At 47.3% G+C, this 19,695-nt stretch overlaps 1 protein-coding gene across 9 annotated transcripts in view; it reads right to left on the bottom strand.

The window, feature by feature from the left end:
- Window positions 1–1,524: 1,524 nt before the first annotated feature.
- LOC1269465 (teneurin-m) overlaps window positions 1,525–19,695 on the bottom strand; it is a 515,515-nt gene continuing 497,344 nt past the window's right edge. For 6 of the 9 annotated variants that reach the window (XM_061655799.1, XM_061655805.1, XM_061655802.1 and 3 more), the window contains 7 exons: window positions 18,974–19,190; window positions 18,698–18,892; window positions 17,948–18,359; window positions 17,746–17,879; window positions 17,437–17,644; window positions 14,754–14,780; window positions 1,525–11,840 (listed from right to left, as the gene is read on the bottom strand). In XM_061655799.1, the coding sequence (XP_061511783.1) occupies window positions 5,945–11,840; window positions 14,754–14,780; window positions 17,437–17,644; window positions 17,746–17,879; window positions 17,948–18,359; window positions 18,698–18,892; window positions 18,974–19,190 (7,089 nt within the window). In that variant the 3' untranslated portion in view covers window positions 1,525–5,944. The remainder of the gene's footprint in view (window positions 11,841–14,753; window positions 14,781–17,436; window positions 17,645–17,745; window positions 17,880–17,947; window positions 18,360–18,697; window positions 18,893–18,973; window positions 19,191–19,695) is intronic. The other 3 variants (XM_061655800.1, XM_061655806.1, XM_061655807.1) reach the window with 1 other exon arrangement.

Below are 19,695 nucleotides of genomic sequence, written 5' to 3'. Positions count from 1 at the left end.
ATTCCGGATTCAGAATCGGAATCGCAATATGCTCCGGAAGCGGAATCAGAATTAACTCCAGATTCGGGATTAGCTCCAGAATGAGAATCAGTTCTTGAAATGAAATAAGAAGTTTTAGAAGCGAAATCAGTCCGGGAATCTCCATGAGAATGGATCGTTAACGATTTGGATTATTTGTGATCATCAGTGCGAAGCATCATTAGACCCAAACGCTAATTCTTATCGAGATGCCGAAACCGATTCTGATTCCGAAGCCGACTCTGATACCGTAGCCAATAACGGAATCGATTCTGGAATTGATTTTACTATCCAGAATCGTTTCCAGAAAACTTCTGAGCTAGGCGGAATCGACTCCGACGAAAACATATTTTTTCCCATCCCTCAGTCGGTTGCCAACCGGTTATGCTATACACAGAGGACCATATCATCTCAAAGATCCTTTTTTTGGGACCCATATCGCATGTTTATTTATAGTAGCAGTATTCAGATATGCCTCTATTTAATGAATACTGTCGAAATCTGATGAAAATCTCTTAAAAAACCGCGTTCGAGAGGAAGACGGTAAGAATAATGTTTGACCCAGTATGTATGGAAGGGTCATGCAGAACTCCCTACATGGAGATGCTGCGTGGTCTGCAAGGGACAGGATGACTCAGACCGTAATATCATTAAAGACAATCCGCAAGAACAGAGGAGTAGTGTTAGGTCCAAGTGGAGTTGACAATCATGTGTAGAGATTTATTTATAAGGCCAGTTATAAGGCCAGGATAACGGAATTAGTCTGTGAGCTGTAACTGGTTTTGGACACTCCTACAGCAGGTCCTCAAGACCTCAAAGCAGTTCTAGCGCCAGATAGGTAAGAACCTGAAAGAGTATCTGAATCTCGCCGATAATGGGTGCTGAAGGCATGCTTCTTCTATTTGGCGTCCTACGTCCTATGAGTACATTGTAGGCTTGAACCCATGACCTCATGACGGGCATTTTATTACCACTATACCACAGAGCGGCCCCTAGGCTGTAGGCTTTGTATGAATCTGTAAATCGAATATGGTCCTTGGATAACTTTGAAGTAAGCATCTAAAGAAGAACCTAATGGTTTTGTGACTAAAGACCATTGAACTGCTTTTTCCTTTATAAGTACCCAATATACTGACATAAGAACATATGTCCACACACTCTGATCAGGTGAAGAGCAGGTCCTCTGGGAAAATAGATCTTCTTGTAAAGAGTTATTAGAAGAGCCATTCCTCTTGTTTTACAAAAGCCTCAAGATCTTCAGGGCAATTAACCGCTCATAACTTAGTGGGAAGGACAATGTCTTTGCCACTTTCCAGGGCTAGGAACTAGGACCTATTACTATACTAGCCATTGTCATACATTACATACCAGACATGGACATTTCAGGAGAATGATAAAACATCCAACTAGTTCAGTCAAACCGCCACAACAATCCCGTTCAAACCCCACCTTTGCTTTCTTTCACCAACTTTCCCAAATACCCCAAAAAGTAAAAAAAAACTCCACTTTATTTTTTTATTATTTTTTATGTTTATTTTTCCTCATTAGTTTTATGAATAATAATAATAATGAATAATCGTAATAATATTGCCGCACCGCTCACATGTGAGCGTGCGCTTGCGTTTTTTTTGTTTGTTTGCTTGTTTTGTTTCACTTTCACTCCTCTGTTCTGTTTGATGTTATTATTAACGCGGTGTTGCCTTTCTGCGCGTTTGTTCTGCATCTTTTTGTTTGCTCTTCTTACTTTCTCTACACCACAACGATTCTCACATTTTGTTTGCTACTATTTGTGTATTTTTTTTTGCCTTTTTTTCTTTTACTTTTGCTTTTGCTTTTGTTTGTTTAAACTTATTTTACGTGGATTTCTTCTTCTTCTCTTTGCTTTTTTCAACGTTTCCTACTGTCGCGGCTTTTGCTCGCGCTTCTCCAATTCGTTTCGTTCCACTACTATACCTTAGGTAAAATTTATACAATTTTCACGACACAACATTGCCCTTCGTCCTATGGCTTGTCTGTTTGTGTGTGTGTGGTTGTTATCTTATCTCCATTTGAGAATTTCCCATCAGCAAACGGAGAGAGAAAGAGCGAGTCACAGGGAAGAAAAAAAATCAAATCTACATACACACCCCGCACAGTTCACCAATGAGCGCTGCCAAGGTGACGCGGGTGCTTGACGCACAGTTTTACTTGTTCTGTGCTAAACTTTCTTTAATTCTTTCTACAACTACTACGTTCGAGTTTCGATCCGGTGTTTTTTCTCCCTCTCTCTCTCTTTCTCTTTGCTTTCCTTCTTCATTTTTTTTCCTTCTTTCGCTACTACAATTCTCACTTACTAATGTGTTCTTCTGTTTACTCTGCAGTTCTCTTCCACGTTTTAAATTCACAACAGCTTTCACACTGCTTTAATGTGTTTCGTCTCACGTCAAATATTGCGTTATAATTAGTTTTTGGTATATTTACAAAAAAAACGGTTTCACCGACCCCTCCTCTTCCCACCATGACTTTTCCTTCAAAGGGCCCGCGCGAAAAGAGGGGAGGGGGGGGGGGGGAGCGGAAAGGAGATGTGTGATCATCTCCGTGTTCCAGTTCAATGTTTTAAAAAATGTCATGTTTCTTGCGTTCATGTTCAAATGTTTTCGCTTTTGTTTTTATCTCATTTGTCTCCTTCTTTCTTTAACTTCTTTCCTTAGTCACGGACGTTTTTCTTTATCGTTTGTTATGTTTTCGTCTTTGTTTTTTTTTTCACTCTGTTTTCTTTACAACTTCTTTTTTATCGCTTTTCGCATCATCATCATCACTCTTCCTGTTTTCTTTTTCATTCCCTTCTTTTTATCACTAAACAATATATTTACAAAGTTTTACATGCATGCAAGACGACACACTCACAGTAGGCGCGTCACCAATTAGCCTTAAACACTACTTGTGTCTGGGGAAGGAGGATGGGGAAGGAGGAGGAGGAGGAGCAGGGTTTCTTTTCCACATTTTGCATTATCATGCGAGTAGCTCCACTTTCTATACTTTACCGAATGATTTTTGTATGCGTGTGTGTACGTGTTTTAGAGGAAAGTAACGGATACGGAAGGCATGGGAGTAGTCGTCTCTAGTCGCTAAAGATGAACTTAACACGTAAAACAAATCTGTTTCAAACAAACACATTCATCCATCCATGAAGCACTTTTGCACCTAATGAAGGTGCGTTTTTTGTTGTTGTTCAACTCTAGTTTGCTGCTCTTACAAGCTACTCTACAATGTCACGATTTCCGTAATGTTTCTTCTTCTTTTTTCGCTTTGTGTTAGTTACTTCCACTCTTTTCGTTTTTTTTTTCTCTTTGATTGCACAACTTTCATTTGCCTAGTTGAAAATACGCAAACGAACCCTTTTTTTTCTCATTTTTGTATCATTTCACACATTTTGTTTCTTTAGGGTTTTCTGGATGGAAGATATTCTTTTGTTTTTTTTTTTGTTTTTGTTTTAGGATTGGAAAATAGCTCACGCTTTAGTTAGAAAGGGAAGGGAAATGACAGGGGATGGGAGAGAAAACAAGAATTCATCTACAGTTTCACAACGTTTACGACCGAGCTCTGACGCGTTCGGTGACATTTTTGTTTTTAGTAGTATTTTTTTTCCACAGGTTTTTTAGTACACACTACCAGTATCTGCTTACTACAGGGGCGCTTGCCACCAGTTTTCTTTTTCGCTCGTCACTTTCTATATTGCTTTTAAGATTTCATCCATCAACCTTTGCTCCCACCTCCCCAACCCCCTTGCTCGTGTGTGTATGTATGTGTGATCTGTGTGTGATCGTGTGGGAGCGACAGCTATTACATAGTAGTTCTCCTGCTGCAATCGCTTGCGTCTATAAGACCTAATATTCCTATTCCGTTCCGCATCCTTTCGGACTTCGCATGGTCGTTACTCAACCTTCCCATTCTCGTTTAAAACCCACAGACACACCACAATCATTGTTACACATGCCCACGACACGATCGCACACTTTCGTCCTTCTCGTTGCTAAAACCACGCACGCATCCTCACACTCATTTCCTTGCTACTAATGTCGAATCAGTCATACTAAGAGAGAAAGCTCCTCGATCACTTTCTATGCTGAGATTCACCTCTCTTACACACTCACAAACACACATGAACAAACAATTACACGGATTTCCTATGCCTGGGGGCGTTTGATAAGCGGATAAGACTCTCTCTCACTTCCACATACCTCAAAGAGTGATCTAATGACGATATGCAATGTCACGGAATGAAACAAAGGAAAGAGAAAGTGGAAAACACAAAGATACTCACAACTACAACACTTTTCTGCTCTAATGTACTGTTTTAGTGTGTGTGTGCTTGTTTTGTTCGCTTATCTCCTTTTACACGTTTAGTTTTGCTGAGTTCTACAATTTTTTTTACCTATTCTTTGCGCTCGCTTTCCGCTTCTTGTTTTTGTTCGTTACACATTTGCACACTATTCTAGGCTTTACTCGTCTATTGGTTTACAATGTTTTGTTTATTCTTCTTTCGCTCTATTCTGCTTCCTTCTCCTCCTCCTGCATCCTCCGTTACAAATACCCTGTAGAAGCCAAAGAAATGGAAATGCGAATGTAACGAACCAGCCAGGTTCGGCGACAACGTGACTTTTAAAGTTTAATCAACCATTTGAGTGGTAGTAGTTTCATGTCTTGAGTTTACTCTAGTGTTGTGTTGTTTGGATCTGTCTGTCTGTCTGCCTGTCTGTGTGTCTGTGCTTAGTTTACTCTGCAATATATTATTTGGTGGGTTTTCTTATGTGTTGTGTATGACCTGTATGAGGCGCTACAGAGAGAGATTAGCTAATAGAGAAAACGAAAGAAACGAGTGAAGTTGTGTGCAGCGTGTTGTGTGTGATTTCATTGATTTCATTAGACGATGAGTTTGACAATGAAACAAAAGCAAACCCCCTAAAGCCCTGTTCCTTTGCTATGGCGTGTGCTTACGGTTTTACAATTGTAGTAAATAGTCTATGCAAGTCTGTACAATCGTTCCGAATTTCTCGTTTGGAGCTCCCAAACCTCCCGCTGAGAGGCCCAACGTGGACGTTAGCGCGCCAAATACTTATACAATGCTTTCTGTGATTGTGTGTGTGTTTTCTCTCTCTCTGCAAATGGAACGGGTACAATTATGGCACGGCAAACACGGTACTAGCGGCGCTTCCATCCGACGTTTATTGCGCTTCTCAAGGATTGGGCAGGAAAAAGAGATAAAGAGAGAGAAACCTAGCGAGCGAGCGAGTAACCCTGCAGCGCAGTGAAACATCGCAGTCTTTAAAACACTCCATCTACTGTTTTATGAGACGATTAAAAAGAAATTCAACGTTCGCTGCTTGTGCCACGTCGTGGTTGAGATTCTCAAGTGCTCTAAATGATCCTACCGCACGATGGGTAGTAAGTGTCTGTTGGTGTGTGTGTGTGTGTTAATTATCTATAGCTATACATCTCAATATGCGCTGCTAAACGTAACGTTACGTTATGTAACGCCTCTACTAGTCAATGTGTCACTGTGAAGGAATGGCGTCTCTTTCTCTCTCTAAAAAAAGCAAATCGATCGATGATCGTGAGATGATCAGTGCCACTGTGTGAGTGTCATCCATCGCTCTGTGTGTTACGTGTGATACGTGATCTCCGAATCTTCCAGAAAGGGGAGACATTGGGGGATTTGATTTTTTGTTTGTTCTGCCTACACTTTTACACAACGATTAGCGCGATCTTACAAAACATGCTCCATAAAACGTAAGAAACATACACATACATACATACACACACACACACTGACGGGGTAAACCGAAAAGTACGGCGCAAAACGGAAAGTAACTCCTATGTATATCACAATATCTAGAACATCCTATGCTGCGGGAAGCAGACGACGAACCCCCCTCACCTAGGGGCTTCACGTGGAGGCGCTCGGCCGTACCGTTGCTGCCGAGGCTGACGTCACTACGACGGCCGGCACCGAAGATGGCACCGAGGACGCGGAAGTAGGCGCCGACGATGACGCCGCTGACGCTGACGATGCTACCGAGGAGGAAGCAGGCGCTGACGCTGACGTTGACGTAGCGGACGACATGGAAGAAGTCGGCACGGAAGTCGATGGTGCAACGGACGCCACCGACAATGGCAGTATGATCGTCTCGTGACGATGCTCTCGCTTTGCCTTATGACCACCGCCGCCACCACCGCTAGAAGTTCCACCGCTCTTTCGGCGCTTCCGCTTCGAGTCCCGCTGGAACGCCACATTGCCCGGATCGTCCGCCAGCTGCGGATACTTGTGGATGCTGTGTATGTCCACCCCGATCCATCCGTCCACATCGCCGTGCGAGATCAGCTCCTCCTTCTCTTCCTCCGTCCAATCGCCACGGCCCTGGAATCCGGCCGCTACCAGCTGCTTCTCCAGCTCCCACGCCCGCTCGACCGCCCGTTTGTGCGCGTGCTTCAAAATTCGATGACGCTCCTGCTCAGGATCAACTCCGTACTTGATGATCACGACCGCATCCGGACCGTGCAGACGCAGTTCCTTCCCATTCGCTCCACCATGATCGTTGATTTCGTGCGCGGAAATGTTAAACATACCGCCAAGCCGGCGCAACTCCTCCGTATCATCGCGCAGCTTCATCACGTTGTCCTTCACGAAGTAGAACACGTCCTGATCGTGGATGCTGAAGTGCAGATCGAGGAAGTGGGAGTTGTTGAACACGGACGACACCACGTCCTGCACCACGCTGTTCGAACCGTCCACCACGCTCACCAGCGCCCGGCCATCGATGCGCGAGATCAGCACACCCTCGCCGAACACGCCGCGCCGATAGGCAACGCGCGGCAGCAAGTTGCGCGTCTTCAGCTCCATCTTCAGCAGCGGCTTCGGGATGAACCCAAAGTCGGCAAACTTCTCGTCCACCTTCTCCACGATGCACTGCAGCCCGGACATGACGCCAAAGTCGGGCGCCAGCTGGGGCGACTTGATCGTGGCCGTCGGCCGGTAGATCATGTCCCGCGTGTACCGCGATCCCTGCATCTTCGTCACGTCGTACCCGAACAGCTTCAGCCAGGAGCGCAGATCGTTCATGTAGTTACCCTCCGGTTCGCGCCGATTGATCGGATCATTGTTGTGGAACCGGTAGATAAACACGTCCGTCGGGTGGCGCATCTCCGTCGCCAGCTGCTCCCAGGCTGGTGTCATCCACTGGCCCACGCCCGTATCGTACAGCCGCTGCTCCATGTACACTAGCCGCGTGTTGGGATCGAGCAGTCCACCGTGGAAATCAATCGGCACGAACAGTCCCGGATTGGTGTCCTTCACAATCTTGCCGAACGGAGTGCGGCGGATCTCCTTCACGATCGCACCACCGACATCGAACAGTGCAATCGGTGAACCGTTCTGATCCGTAGCCACGTAGTACCGCTGATCACCCGTCTCGATGGCGATCAACATGTGCCGATCGTCGTACAGCAGTCTAGATGTACGGCCCGCCTTCGGGTAGTGGATGTGCGTGATCAGCTCCGGTGCGTTCAGATTCGCGTAGAAGTACTGCGTCACATTGCCCTTCTCATCGTGGCACGCCACCAGCCGGCCGAGATCATCGTAGAAGTACCACGTCTGGAACCGATCGCGCTCCATCGCATGGATCAACTGACCCCGGTTGTTGTAGCGATACTTCTGCTCACCTCGGCGCACTACGTATCCACGTGCATCGTAGCTATTGAACTCAACATCTCCAACCTGCACCACCCGATCACCCGTATCGTAGCCGAGATTCGTCTTATCACCCTGCTCCAGAATGCCAATGATGTTACCATTCTCATCGTACACGTACTTCCAGCTGTTCGTGCCAACTACTTCCATCACGTGCCCGTCCGCGTTGTAGTTCACCTTGTCGAGGGAAGTCGACCGGCCCACCATCACCTTGTGCGTGCGGATACGGTTCCGCAGATCGTAATCCAGCTCCAGCCGGTACACATCAAACGACTTGATGTTGATCAGCACACTCTTCACCCGGCCATGCTCGTCAAAGTCAGTAATCGTGAAGAATTGTTTCGAGGTGTCCTGCACCACGGTACGATTGAAGGCGTTGCGGGTGATGCGCAGATCGCTCACCGCATCCAGCGTACCTTGAGCCGGCCCGTACTTGAACCTCACGATCGGCAGCTCCTTCCCGTTCACATCCATCTCGATGCCACTGAGCCTGGCATTGCCATCGTACTGATACTTGAAGTGTGCCGACGCCAGTCCACTCTTCGAGCCAAACTTCAGCTTCTCGTCCTTCAACACCCCGGCATGGTACTTGAACTCGCGCCGCAACTCAAATCCAGGCTCGAGCACCTCCACTTGCTTCACCAGACTCGTGCTCTCCTGGTACGTGTACTGCGTGGAGGACAACCCGGCCAGGATCGTCTCCAACCTTCCAGCACTGTCATGCACGAACGCCACCTTCCCGCTCTGATGTGGATGAATCTTCGCCAGTATCTGTCCCTCATCGCTGTACAAAATCTCAAACGGATGTCGATTGATCGGCGAATAGTACTGATACTTGAAGAACCCGAGCGAAGTTTGCAGCGAGAACGCGTGAATGTGTCCGCGTGGAGTCGTGAGGGATTGTAGCGCACCCGCATCATCGTACTGCAGCAGATAGTCCGACCGGCGCGGTGTCGTCACCTTGAGCGGCAAACTACTGAACGTGTCCTTGAACGCGTACACGATCGAGCTGCCGTCACCGTACTTGATCTCGTTCAGCCGACCGGCCCGATCGAACGTGTACTCCTCCTTCAGGTTGCCCCACTTCCACGAGATCAACCGGCCGAACCGATCGTACTCCAGATCGACGTCCGCGTACTCGCCCGACTGTGGTCTGTACGCGATCGGGCGCGATGACTTATCGTACGTAACGTTCAGCAGCTCGGTCTTATCGTCCACGGAGACTGTGATCGAGGATGTATCCTTCTCGTACTCAAACGTGAGCAGGTTTTCTCCGTTTACGCGCAACTTCCTTCCAACCTGTGTGAGTGTGCGTGCATTCTTGCCCCTCACCGGTACATGGCGGATGAAGTAACGCCACTCGAAGCGATTCGAAAGATCACCATTGATCTCTGTGCGTTGTTTCGAGGGTACCGGGTAGCTTTCACCGAGAAGTGGATCAACTTCCGCAAGCAGTACGTACGGGACAGACTCAACCGACACGGCGTTACCCCAGGGGGAAACGCTCGTAGTACCACCGTCGAGCATTACCGTCGTCTTGGTAGCCGCTTCTCCCACCTTCGACACCACCGACGAGCCCTGGATCAGCATCGACACTTCGCGCTGCGAGTTCTCCGTCACCTTCACGGTGGCGCCCTGCACGCTCAGATCAAACGTCAGATCAATCACCTTGCCAGTGGGCGTCACCGCCGACGTTAGCCTTCCAAACTCATCGTAATTGTACACGTACGAACGACCAGTCGAATCAAGCTTCGTCTTCAGCAGCCCAGTAGGCCCGTGGTACTCAAACGTGACGTTGTAGTTGTCCGGTGTGTTTAGCTCGTGCAGCATCTTCATGCGCGTCATGCGCAGCCGACACTTTTGACCCTTGGTGTTCTCGATCGAGTTCACCTGGGAGGTGTAGTCGCGCAGCAGGAACACCTTATTTCCCGCCGCATCCGTCACCGTGCTCAGCTTGCCGTTCGAGGTGTTCACGTTGTACAGGAAGCTGTACACCGTCTCGCCCGTCATGATGTTCTTGGTTGCGATGTGCTGCCCGAAGCGATTGAAGACGTAGATCTCCTGTGCGTTCGGGGCGTAGATCTCGTACTCCTTGGAGGTTCCCGCTTCCGGAAGACTTGAAATAACGGAGCGGATGCGATAGTTGGCCTGATCCGCGATGTGAACATGTCCGTCTGGTGTCACAGTAATGGCAGAGATTGTGTTAAACTTCGCACTGATCGCTAGGTAGTGGTCGGCTTCATAGCAATCGCATCCTCGCTCGAGACAGTTACACTTTGACTCTGCACCGGCGTATGGAGATATCTTCCCGTCTGTTCCGATCACGCGGATACGGTTGATGCGCTGAGAGTCACTTTCCGCCACGTAAAGATCACCAGAAGGAGCAAAGGCAATGCTCTGCGGCATAACGAGTGTTGCGTGGATCGCAAGATCTGTGTCGTAGCTGAGCGAAGCAACAGAGGAGGCTCCACTTACACCCGTGCTAACACCCGTGCCGGATCCACCAGCAGTGGCACAGTGCATCGGCCTTCCAGCAATGACTCTAACTCGACCGTCCGGTGTCATTCGCAGGATCATATGATCGTCGATTATGTGCAGCGTATCATCCAGCGGATTGATCGTCAGTTCTGTCGGCCAACGCAGATGCATCTCCTCAATCTTTAGAGTACCCTCACACGGGACTGGCTTCCAGTGGGATTTGTGCATATGGTTGCCGATCAGTGTGCTGATCACACCATCACGATCCACCATGCGAATGTTCGTACCATCGGCAAAGTACAGAATGTTGTCTGACGATATCGCCACACCCTTCGGATAGGCAAGCTTCGCATCTCGTGCCAGCCCGCCATCTCCACAGTGAGCTTCGTCGCCGGGAAGACAGCGTTCGCCACTGCCCACCACCGGCTCCCAGTTGTGATCGGGATCGTGCGTATCGTCCTTGTTGCGCACCTTGATGATCTGATGCGACTCGGGGTCCGAAACGTACAGCGATCCATCCAGCGGACTCAACGCCATATGATAGCGGTAAGAGACGCGCGTCGCATTCAGCTTCACCACCGTCCGTACCGTACCGTCGATCATGATCCGTCGGATGTAGTTAAAGTCCCCAACGTAAAGACTGCCGTCCGGGGCTGCCGCTAGCGCAACCGGCGCCAGCAGTCGCTGCTTCGTCGCCACACCATTGCAATCACCACACTCGAGCGGTCGCTGATGTCCATCGCCCATCGCGGTCAGTATAACGCGCGGCTTGTGCTTCAGGTAAATGTTCGACCCATCGCCCTTCTGCAGGATGCCCTCGTGGAAGTTGTACCGATGGTGAATGTCCAGGTTCCAGCCTCCCACCTCCGAGATGCTCATGTCGTGCCCGCTCAGCTTCGTCGTCTGCACGTCCCACACCACGTCCTTGCAGTCGGTGTACTGGTAGCCCACCTTAACGACCGCAGTCGTGATGCCGTACACACGCTGCCGGTAGATGTTGAGCCGATTCCAGGGGTAGGTGAACTTAATGCCCGGGTCCGCTTCAAACACACGCTCGAACAGAATGCCCTCGATAGTGATGCGCAGATAGATGAGCTTCAGGGTCGGCGGGATCACGTCCGGTGTGAGCTGCAGCTTAATCGTCGACAGATAGCCAGCCGCACGGGAGCTATGGTAGACAAGGTTTAGCCCAGTTCCGGGGATGGCGAGCGATTCCTGGATGACTTGCGACTCTGCCAAAATGGCACTACGATCAGGGCAAGCTCCCTGGAATCCATGCTTCCACGTGGCCAACACAACCGGCTTCATGAGATCGTAGTCGTGCGAAAAGCAAGTGTGCGGTGGCCCATGGTGCGATTTGTCGTCCGAGGTGGACATCACAACCGTGTCGATGATGACGACCTCATTCCAGGGTACCTGAACGATGCGCGTCTGCGGTCGGAAGGGCGAGCGGCCAAACTGGAGCGTGATAGCACCGCCACCGTTCACCATCAGATCGAACCACCCATCGTCCCGGGTTAGGGTGAAGCCTTCCAGCGGGGTCGAGGTGCTGACACGCACTCCGACCAGTCCCATGTTGAGCGAGGTAACTACGCGCCCACGTATGACGGCGGAACGGCTGTAAGGGACAAAACCAGAAACCATATTAGAGTGTTATCTTGCATTTGGGGAAAGCAGGCAGTTGTGGTCCCTCCGGGGACGTGTACGGGCATTTGCGAGCGAATTCTCTCTGGAGCGGCTGCTCCCGAGAGTCCTGAGCTTCTCTAGTCTTGTATACTATAAAATCTTAATTGCTAAACACAGCTTTTGCACAAAGGACAAACAGATTGGAGATTTGTTGGAGCGAAATGCGGTTGTTGGGGAGATGTTGTTGTTGTTGTTGGGAAGAAAATGAATGCGATAAAATCAAACATAATTGAACGCGATTTTGTAGTGTCGTATCAAGCTAAAAGAAGGAACCAAAAAATCGCTACTCTAAATCGCATGCAAAGCCTGAGCCATGTAACTGAATTAAGCGAAATGATGTTGCGTTCGTGATACACACAAACATCGTAATCTACGCGGCAGTCTGGCAGTCCCTTGGAATTCGGCGAACTCCAATGGTCCGCTGGACTCCCTTTCCGGAACGATAAATAAATGAACTGATAATAGAATTAAGCGTTCAACGTACGGCATGGTACAAAAACATTACGTGATCAGCCGGGTCCTAAAACAAGCGAATTCGTAACAAAAAAACCCAAACAAAAAACCAAAAAACATGGCCCCTAATGCATCCACGCAAGCTGAAAAGTATATTTTCTATGTAATAGCATTAAAATGTTCAAACATGACATAAACGCACACACACACTTTCGGACAACGTACAGCTACAATTTAGGTAGCAACATGCGTTCTCCACGCGATAATGTGCAATATCTGACCCGCTTTTCCCGCTGTTGGGAGGGTTGTTTTTTTGCACATTTATTGCACATTGCGCGCTCCAGTTTTATGCAGCTGCAGCACCCAATCAGCAGTACACAATCTACATGCTGACCTCACTCAACCGCTGTCTATATACACCTCGGGTGATAAATTTCGGGTTTATGAAGCCCCGGAGTTCTTCTCCCCGCATTGCACTGCCACGTTTTTCGGGGCCCGGAGGCTGTGGGATAGGCGCAAACCGCAACTGCAACATGCAGCGTCCCATTAAAAATTTCCACATGAATAACTGGCCGGGCGGCATGCATGGAGGGGGACGACAGCATGGACCTCGGCCAAGTTGGCAGGATCGTACGGTACCGAAAATGATTCGGTTATATTTTATTTACGTGTGCAGCAACGAGGTGCCTGGTGTTTGGGCTAAAATTGGGTTACTACTGGTTGAGCTGTGTGTGTGTGAGCAGCAGTAGCAGTATGCCGTTGCTGTCATATATCCACTGGTGTGCGCCACTGTTGCTTTCTGGGGTTGGAGGGCTTTTTTCAGCTCCAGCAATCCAGCAGGGACACACACAGTAGGCATGTTTTCCAGTGTTGGTGCTCCAACATCTGAATAAAGTGGGTCATAGGTTACGGGGCACGCACAGATACACAGCTATCGTGTAAAGTCATTTGTCGGGGCCGTCTGCCCCTGCTGAGCCCGTGTCACACGGGCCTTGACAGGTTGGCAGCGTTTCTTTTGCACAGAAAAATTTAATTACCCGTTACGCACGTTTGGGCCAGCGTGCCAGTGTGGTGCGTGTACGTTAATAAACACATACAGCAAACAAAGGGAATCCTGTTGGACCAAGTGTGACACTGGCAGTGCCATGTAGGCATTTGATGGACACTCTGTTCCTGTTCCGATTGGTGCGTTCCGAAGACAGCAGAGCAACACGAATGTTCGGGTCAGTTGAACATCTCGTTTTCAATAAAAAATATCCCAAAAGCAGTGGTCTTCAATCTTCAAGGCATAAAGAGCCTAAATTTACAACAACAAAAAACCCGTAGAAATCCATGTATAGATCCGCTTTGATGTACCAACTTCTTCAGGTGGTTCTTAGAATCTTCAAAGAACCGATCCAATATTAGAAGAACTTCCATGAAGTATTTTTATTTTGAATTTAAATACAAGTCGCTAATTTGAACTACAAAATGAAGTAATTTGGTGGATTCTTGCAAAAAATAGAAATTATTGATTTTTAAATGATTTAACGAGTCAAATCAGTAGTAAATTGCACCAAAAACAGAATATTTGAAGACCTTTGTAGCTCTGGAACAGACTGTACTCTTTTATTTAGTACAACACACATTCATACAAATTATACTCTTTTTCACATACACACACATACATACGCACGTACACACACATACAAACGAAGAAATGTAATACAGATAAAACAGTACGATCTACTTAAAAAATGCAACTAAAACGGACACTACAAAACACAAATCGCTCGCAATGTCAGTAAGTTCGCTAGAACGCATTTGGCAGTGTTGGTGAACACAATTCATACAAAACATAAATTCGGTATCACGGTACACAAAACTAAAGATCAAAATGGGTAAGGGGAAACGGGGGAGGGTTTTGGAACATATAGGAAGGATATGGCTTGGGACTTAGGCTTGGAACACATGCAGAATGTTACTCAAGAGCACCGGAGAGGAACGAGAGTAACATTCGATGGGAGTTGTTTAGGGAAATTCTGGGGAGAGCATGAATGCTAGCAGCAAGGTGATGGGTGTGTAGGTAGCGGGAAGGGTTTTGTTGAAGTAGAAAGGTATGTGTGTGGATGGATGAAGGAATTATTCCGCAACAGTTTGATTACAACCCCTACTGGTTTTGTTTGCTTTGACCTGTTATACTGGTGTGTTATACTCGTGTGTTATACGCTACGCGGGCGGTGTTAGTATTAGTTAGGTTAGCTTGCTCGACTTTCGCTCGTCTCTAGCTACTTGCTCTAAGTGACTTGTTTTTCTTTTCTCGCTCGAATATGCGGACACGACCCCCAAAGGTTTACTCTTTTTTTTTCGTTTTTCGACGTTTTTTTTGTGGTTTCTTTTTCCGGGGTCTTACCTTGCATTAAAATGATTCCAAAAAACGCTGCACATTCACGAAGCGAATAGTAGTAGTAGTAGTAGTAGGTAGTGATGGTGAGGTAGTAGAGGTAGAAGTAGTTGTTGTTGTTTAGTAGTGGTTAGTTTTAGCAGTGGTTAGCCGAGATTTTGTTTACGAAGATAGAGAGAGATAGAAATGGAAGGAGAAAAGCAAAAATGGAATACGTGGTTAGATTGCGTGGTTTCTCTCGATAAGTGGGTATGAATTTAGTACAAATTATGGGAACTTTGTTAGTGGATTTATGGATTTTATGGATGGAACTGGTGTAGAGTTAACTATTGATTTTGGACCCTTTATTATCAACCAAATTGGGACTTGTTTTGTGATTAATTTCAACGATTAAGCTGTCTAAGTACCTTAGTAGCCTTTTAGTGTACTAATTAAATACACTGATAGCAACAAAAACCTATCATTACGTAACAAAGTTGCTATAAACAGGGGTTCATTCTCTGTGGCTTACAGTGTAGAAGGCAATCTGGGTGGGATGGTGGCAAAAAATAAATGCCAATGTTCAACCGGCTGTTACCCGATGGCTGGCCTCCCTCTGTGCAGGATATTGCCTCCCCTCATTCGCTCCATCACGACTGGTCGGCAGAAAGCCAATCCAGCTGGACCAACACGGCACCACTATCATGGCGCTGCTGGCTCGCTCGGGGGGCTCACTGGTAATAATTAAAATATTATCGCATTAAGTGCTGGTGTTATAATCATCATCATCGAGCGATTGAGTATGAATTAAATTTTCACGGCCTTTTTACCCGCCGTTGTGCCGTGTGTGCGGTTTCCTTCACCAGGCGGAAAGTCAACACTCGCAGGCACACTAGAGGAAAAGCTAGAGTGTGTGTGAGAGAGAGAGCTTCTCATGAACTCGAATCCGATCGATCTCGCGCGGCCACATTCGCGAATGGAATTTTGCTAGCGTGTGTGGTGGTTTTCCACCACACCACCTGCTGGGAAAATATGACAAACGCTGTCCCCTCGGGCCGAGTGGGTGGCCCCATCAGCCACGGAACTTCAGGAGTAAAGGTTTCATTTTTTGCTGCTTGCTGTTATTGCTGTTTTCGTACTTTGCTGCTCGCAGCTCGATGATGATTAATATTTAATGTATTAATTTGCGATACATAATGGAAAATCCTGCACACAGGGAGTGTGGCGCATGGAGGCAATATCACGAACAAAGCACACAGATTTGTAGGGAGCACAACAAGAAAAAGAAGAAGAGCAAATTGCATGATAAAGCGATCTGCGAGTATTCTGTGATTGTGTGATGCACAGCGAGAGAGAACTGTTCCGAACTGTTTGCACTGCGCATTGTTTCACGGAAACAGTTTCACAATGCACATCTCTTTACGCAAACATTAAAGCGCGAAACTGAAATTGTCGCATTGGTGTTGGCCACCCCCCCCGAAGGAGTCAATTTGCACTGCGCCAATGAGGGCTTTTTTGTTTTGTTATTGCTCAAATTTGCCTTTAATGGTGGGAGTGTTTTAATTTATCTTCCTTTCACAGAGAGAATTGTGTGAGTTTCTGGGACTGTGTTCTGTGTTTTTGTGTTCTCAGGATGCGCGGCTCTGCAGAATCTCTCATTTTGATACATTGTAAATGACAATTTTGCTTGTGTTTTTTCCCTCTGTTTCGTTGCTTTCAAAAAACCATCACTTCTTGTACGCTTTTGTTTGTTTTGTTGGTATTTTTCACAATCCTTTTTTGTCATGGTTGGGAATTGGGTAAAAGGGTAAAAGGTGTCACTTTTGTTTTAATTTATTTTCCATTTTCCTTCTTTTTTTCTTGTTTGTTTCTTTTTTTTTTGGTTGATGCGGAACATTGAAAATCAAAACAAATGGCAATTAGCGGGAGGATGTATAAATAGACGGGGGCACAACATAATATATTTATATAGTAATTGTATGTATATATACGATAAAATAACAGAACGTGAGTGAATATTTATATGTATAATTATTTATGTTACGGCAGTGGTGCGTCGAGGCAGTGTGGACTTTTAAATTCTTCATTCACTCTGATAGCTCATTGGTGAGTTTTTAATGATTGAAATTTTGAATAAAATAATACTAATATTACCAATATAACTGACAGAGTAGAAGAATAGTTCAAGAAATTGATGACGAACAGTTGCCATTAAAGTTGTGAAGTACAAAGAGAGAACACTTAACATAAAACAATGAACAACTCTTCACAAAACAGAAGAGCGATTAAAGCAAATATTGAAACATGGAAAATAAAACAAACAAAAACGAACGATACATACAACAGTGTATCAATTCGATAAAGTGTGTGTGTGTGTAAACATTTACAAAGTTAATGGGAGAAAACAGGAGCGAAAAGGATATAAAAAAAGAAAACAAAACACACACATGTTAATGCAAAACTGTTCGTCATCGAGTGCCACACGACTCATTTGCCTTGTTTTTTTTTTTGCTTTCGCACAAATTAGCATTTTCAATTGCTATCAAAATATAATCATTGATCTCTCGCACCGCGCATTGTGGCGGTGGGTGGGGTTCAATGCGCAAAATTAAACACGAAAACAGAAAGTATGAAAAAAAGTAATCGCAATGAAACAGAAGAACAAATAAAAAAAAACAACAAACAGTGGTTGGTTTGGACGCGTAACGCTTACCTTTCGTTGAACGTTTCCAGCTTGGCGTAGTTCTGCAGGCTACCCTCGTCGATCAGGAACTTCATGCGCTCGAAGAAGGAGGCGGTAATGGCGGGCGGTTGCTTGCGCAGCAGCACGTCGATCGGTTTCGGGGCGGACACGCACAGTTGGCTCGTTTTGCACGAGTGACTGCCGCAGCACTCCGGATCTTCACAGTCGACTAGGCCATCTTTTGTGTAGCGAGAGAGAGAGAGAGATGGATCATACAGATGGCGCTTTATTATCTAAAGTCTCGCTTAACAGAGAGAGTCCTTTAGAGGGGCTACTTACCACGATCGTTATCCTTATTGTCGCCACAGTTTTGTTCGAGCGGTACCGAACAGTCGGCACCGTCCCAGCCCTCGTAGCAGCGACATTCCCACATCAGCTCGCCACTCACATGACACTGGCCGTGCTGGGAGCAGCTGTAAATCCAACAAGAACATGAATTCTTAAAACCACTCCAAACCAACGTGCCAACCTTTAACCTTACCCGCTCGGACATCCTTCCAGTGTGCAGTGCTTCCCGTTCCATCCGGTCACGCACAGGCAGGTTCCGTTCTTGCACTGGCCATGCTCGTTGCACCGTGGGTCGCACAGCTTGTTGTTGCAGTACTCGCCGCCCCATCCGGCATCACAGCTGCACGTCTCGCCGACGCATCGCCCGTGCTGGCCACAGTTCAGATCGCACAGCTCCTTGGAGCAATCCTCACCGCTCCACTTGGGCTCGCAGGTGCAGGTTTGCGTGTCCAGATCGAACGTACCGTGGCCGGAGCAGTCGGGCAGACATTGCAGTGCGTCCTGGTCCATCGTGGCACAGTCCGGGCCCTTCCAGCCCTTCTTGCAGATGCAGGTACCCTCGGCACAGAACCCATGCCCGGTACAGGTCGGATGGGGACAGTCAACTGGAATGGAAGAGAGAGAGAGAGCGGGAGAGTATTCGATTAGCAAGAGTTATTGAATTTTAATGCTTATTGCTTTCTCAATGTTGCTGGAAAGCTGGGATTAGTAAATGATAAGCTACTGGTGTGTTTGGGTCTCTACTTCGGTGTAGTCAGTGGCATCTACAGCGCGAGATGATGATCTCTACTTCTGTTAGTTTTAGTACACGGTTTTAGTACAACGGATAAGGGCGCGATAGAGAAAAGAGAACAAATAGGAAAGACATTTGCACCCGAAACTCGGGGCCATACTCCGAGGGTGTAGCTCCCAAACACGGGAAAAAGTATCCAGAAGGATTTACCTTCTTCACAGTATTTGCCCTTGTAGCCGCGCACACAGCCGCACTTGCCGCTGACGCAGTGTCCGTGGCCATTGCAGTCCGGCACTTCGCACTCATCGTGACGCAGCGAGCACTCCTTGCCCTTCCAGCCCGGATTGCACTGACATTCGCCGTTAATGTATTCGCCACGCTGCGAGCACAGGACGGGACAGACGCCTGGAAGAGAAGAGAGTATCGTTTGTTAGTGCCCCACGTCCTTGATATTCCTTTTTGCTTGCCAGCAGCAGCATCACTTACTCTCACTGCAATCGTCGCCACCGAAGCCGGGATTGCACTGGCAGTGTCCGAGCAGACACTGACCATTGCCGGAGCAGCCGTTCGGGCAGTTCTGGGTCATATCCTCCGCGACGACCGCGTAGAACGCAATCTCCTGCGCGTCACCATCGTCGTTGTAGATTGACAGGAACCAGTGGCCCGGCTCCATGTAGCGGGTGACCTCTCGACGCATCGATGGCTGTTTGGGAGAACGTTGGGAAACCGGGTAAGCGATACATCGTTAATAATAATTTATACAACAACAAGAAAATGGGAAGTAGATTGCTTTTTCTCCTGTCTAGAGTCAGTAGGAGGGGTGTGTTCGATCAAATCATGGGCCTCCGTTTTCTTCCGTGAGCTAATATTCATGTTTAGCTAACGGATATTCACGCCCCGTTAGTACGCAGCAGCAAAAAAGGCCTCATGACCTCATGGTGCTTCCTGTGTCCACTCGTGGGCCACATTAAACTTCCATTCGTTGGACGACTATTTTTATCAATATTTGCTCAGTGACCTTGTCGCACCGCTCTGCCGTCAAATCAGCGCTCACGGGCGACTGGGGGAACGGACGAACAGAGGACGTTTTAGGGTTGTTTAGTTAACTTTTCATTATCGCTCGATCGCACACGCAAGCTGAAGCAAGGAGCACGCTTGTTACAAGCGACCGGGAGCGCTGGATATAAATCGCTCAACAAATGAGGTTG

Source organism: Anopheles gambiae, chromosome 3 (assembly GCF_943734735.2).
Source record: "Anopheles gambiae chromosome 3, idAnoGambNW_F1_1, whole genome shotgun sequence".
NCBI classification, from domain to species: domain Eukaryota; kingdom Metazoa; phylum Arthropoda; class Insecta; order Diptera; family Culicidae; genus Anopheles; species Anopheles gambiae.
This window is presented reverse-complemented; position numbering and strand designations above follow the sequence as displayed.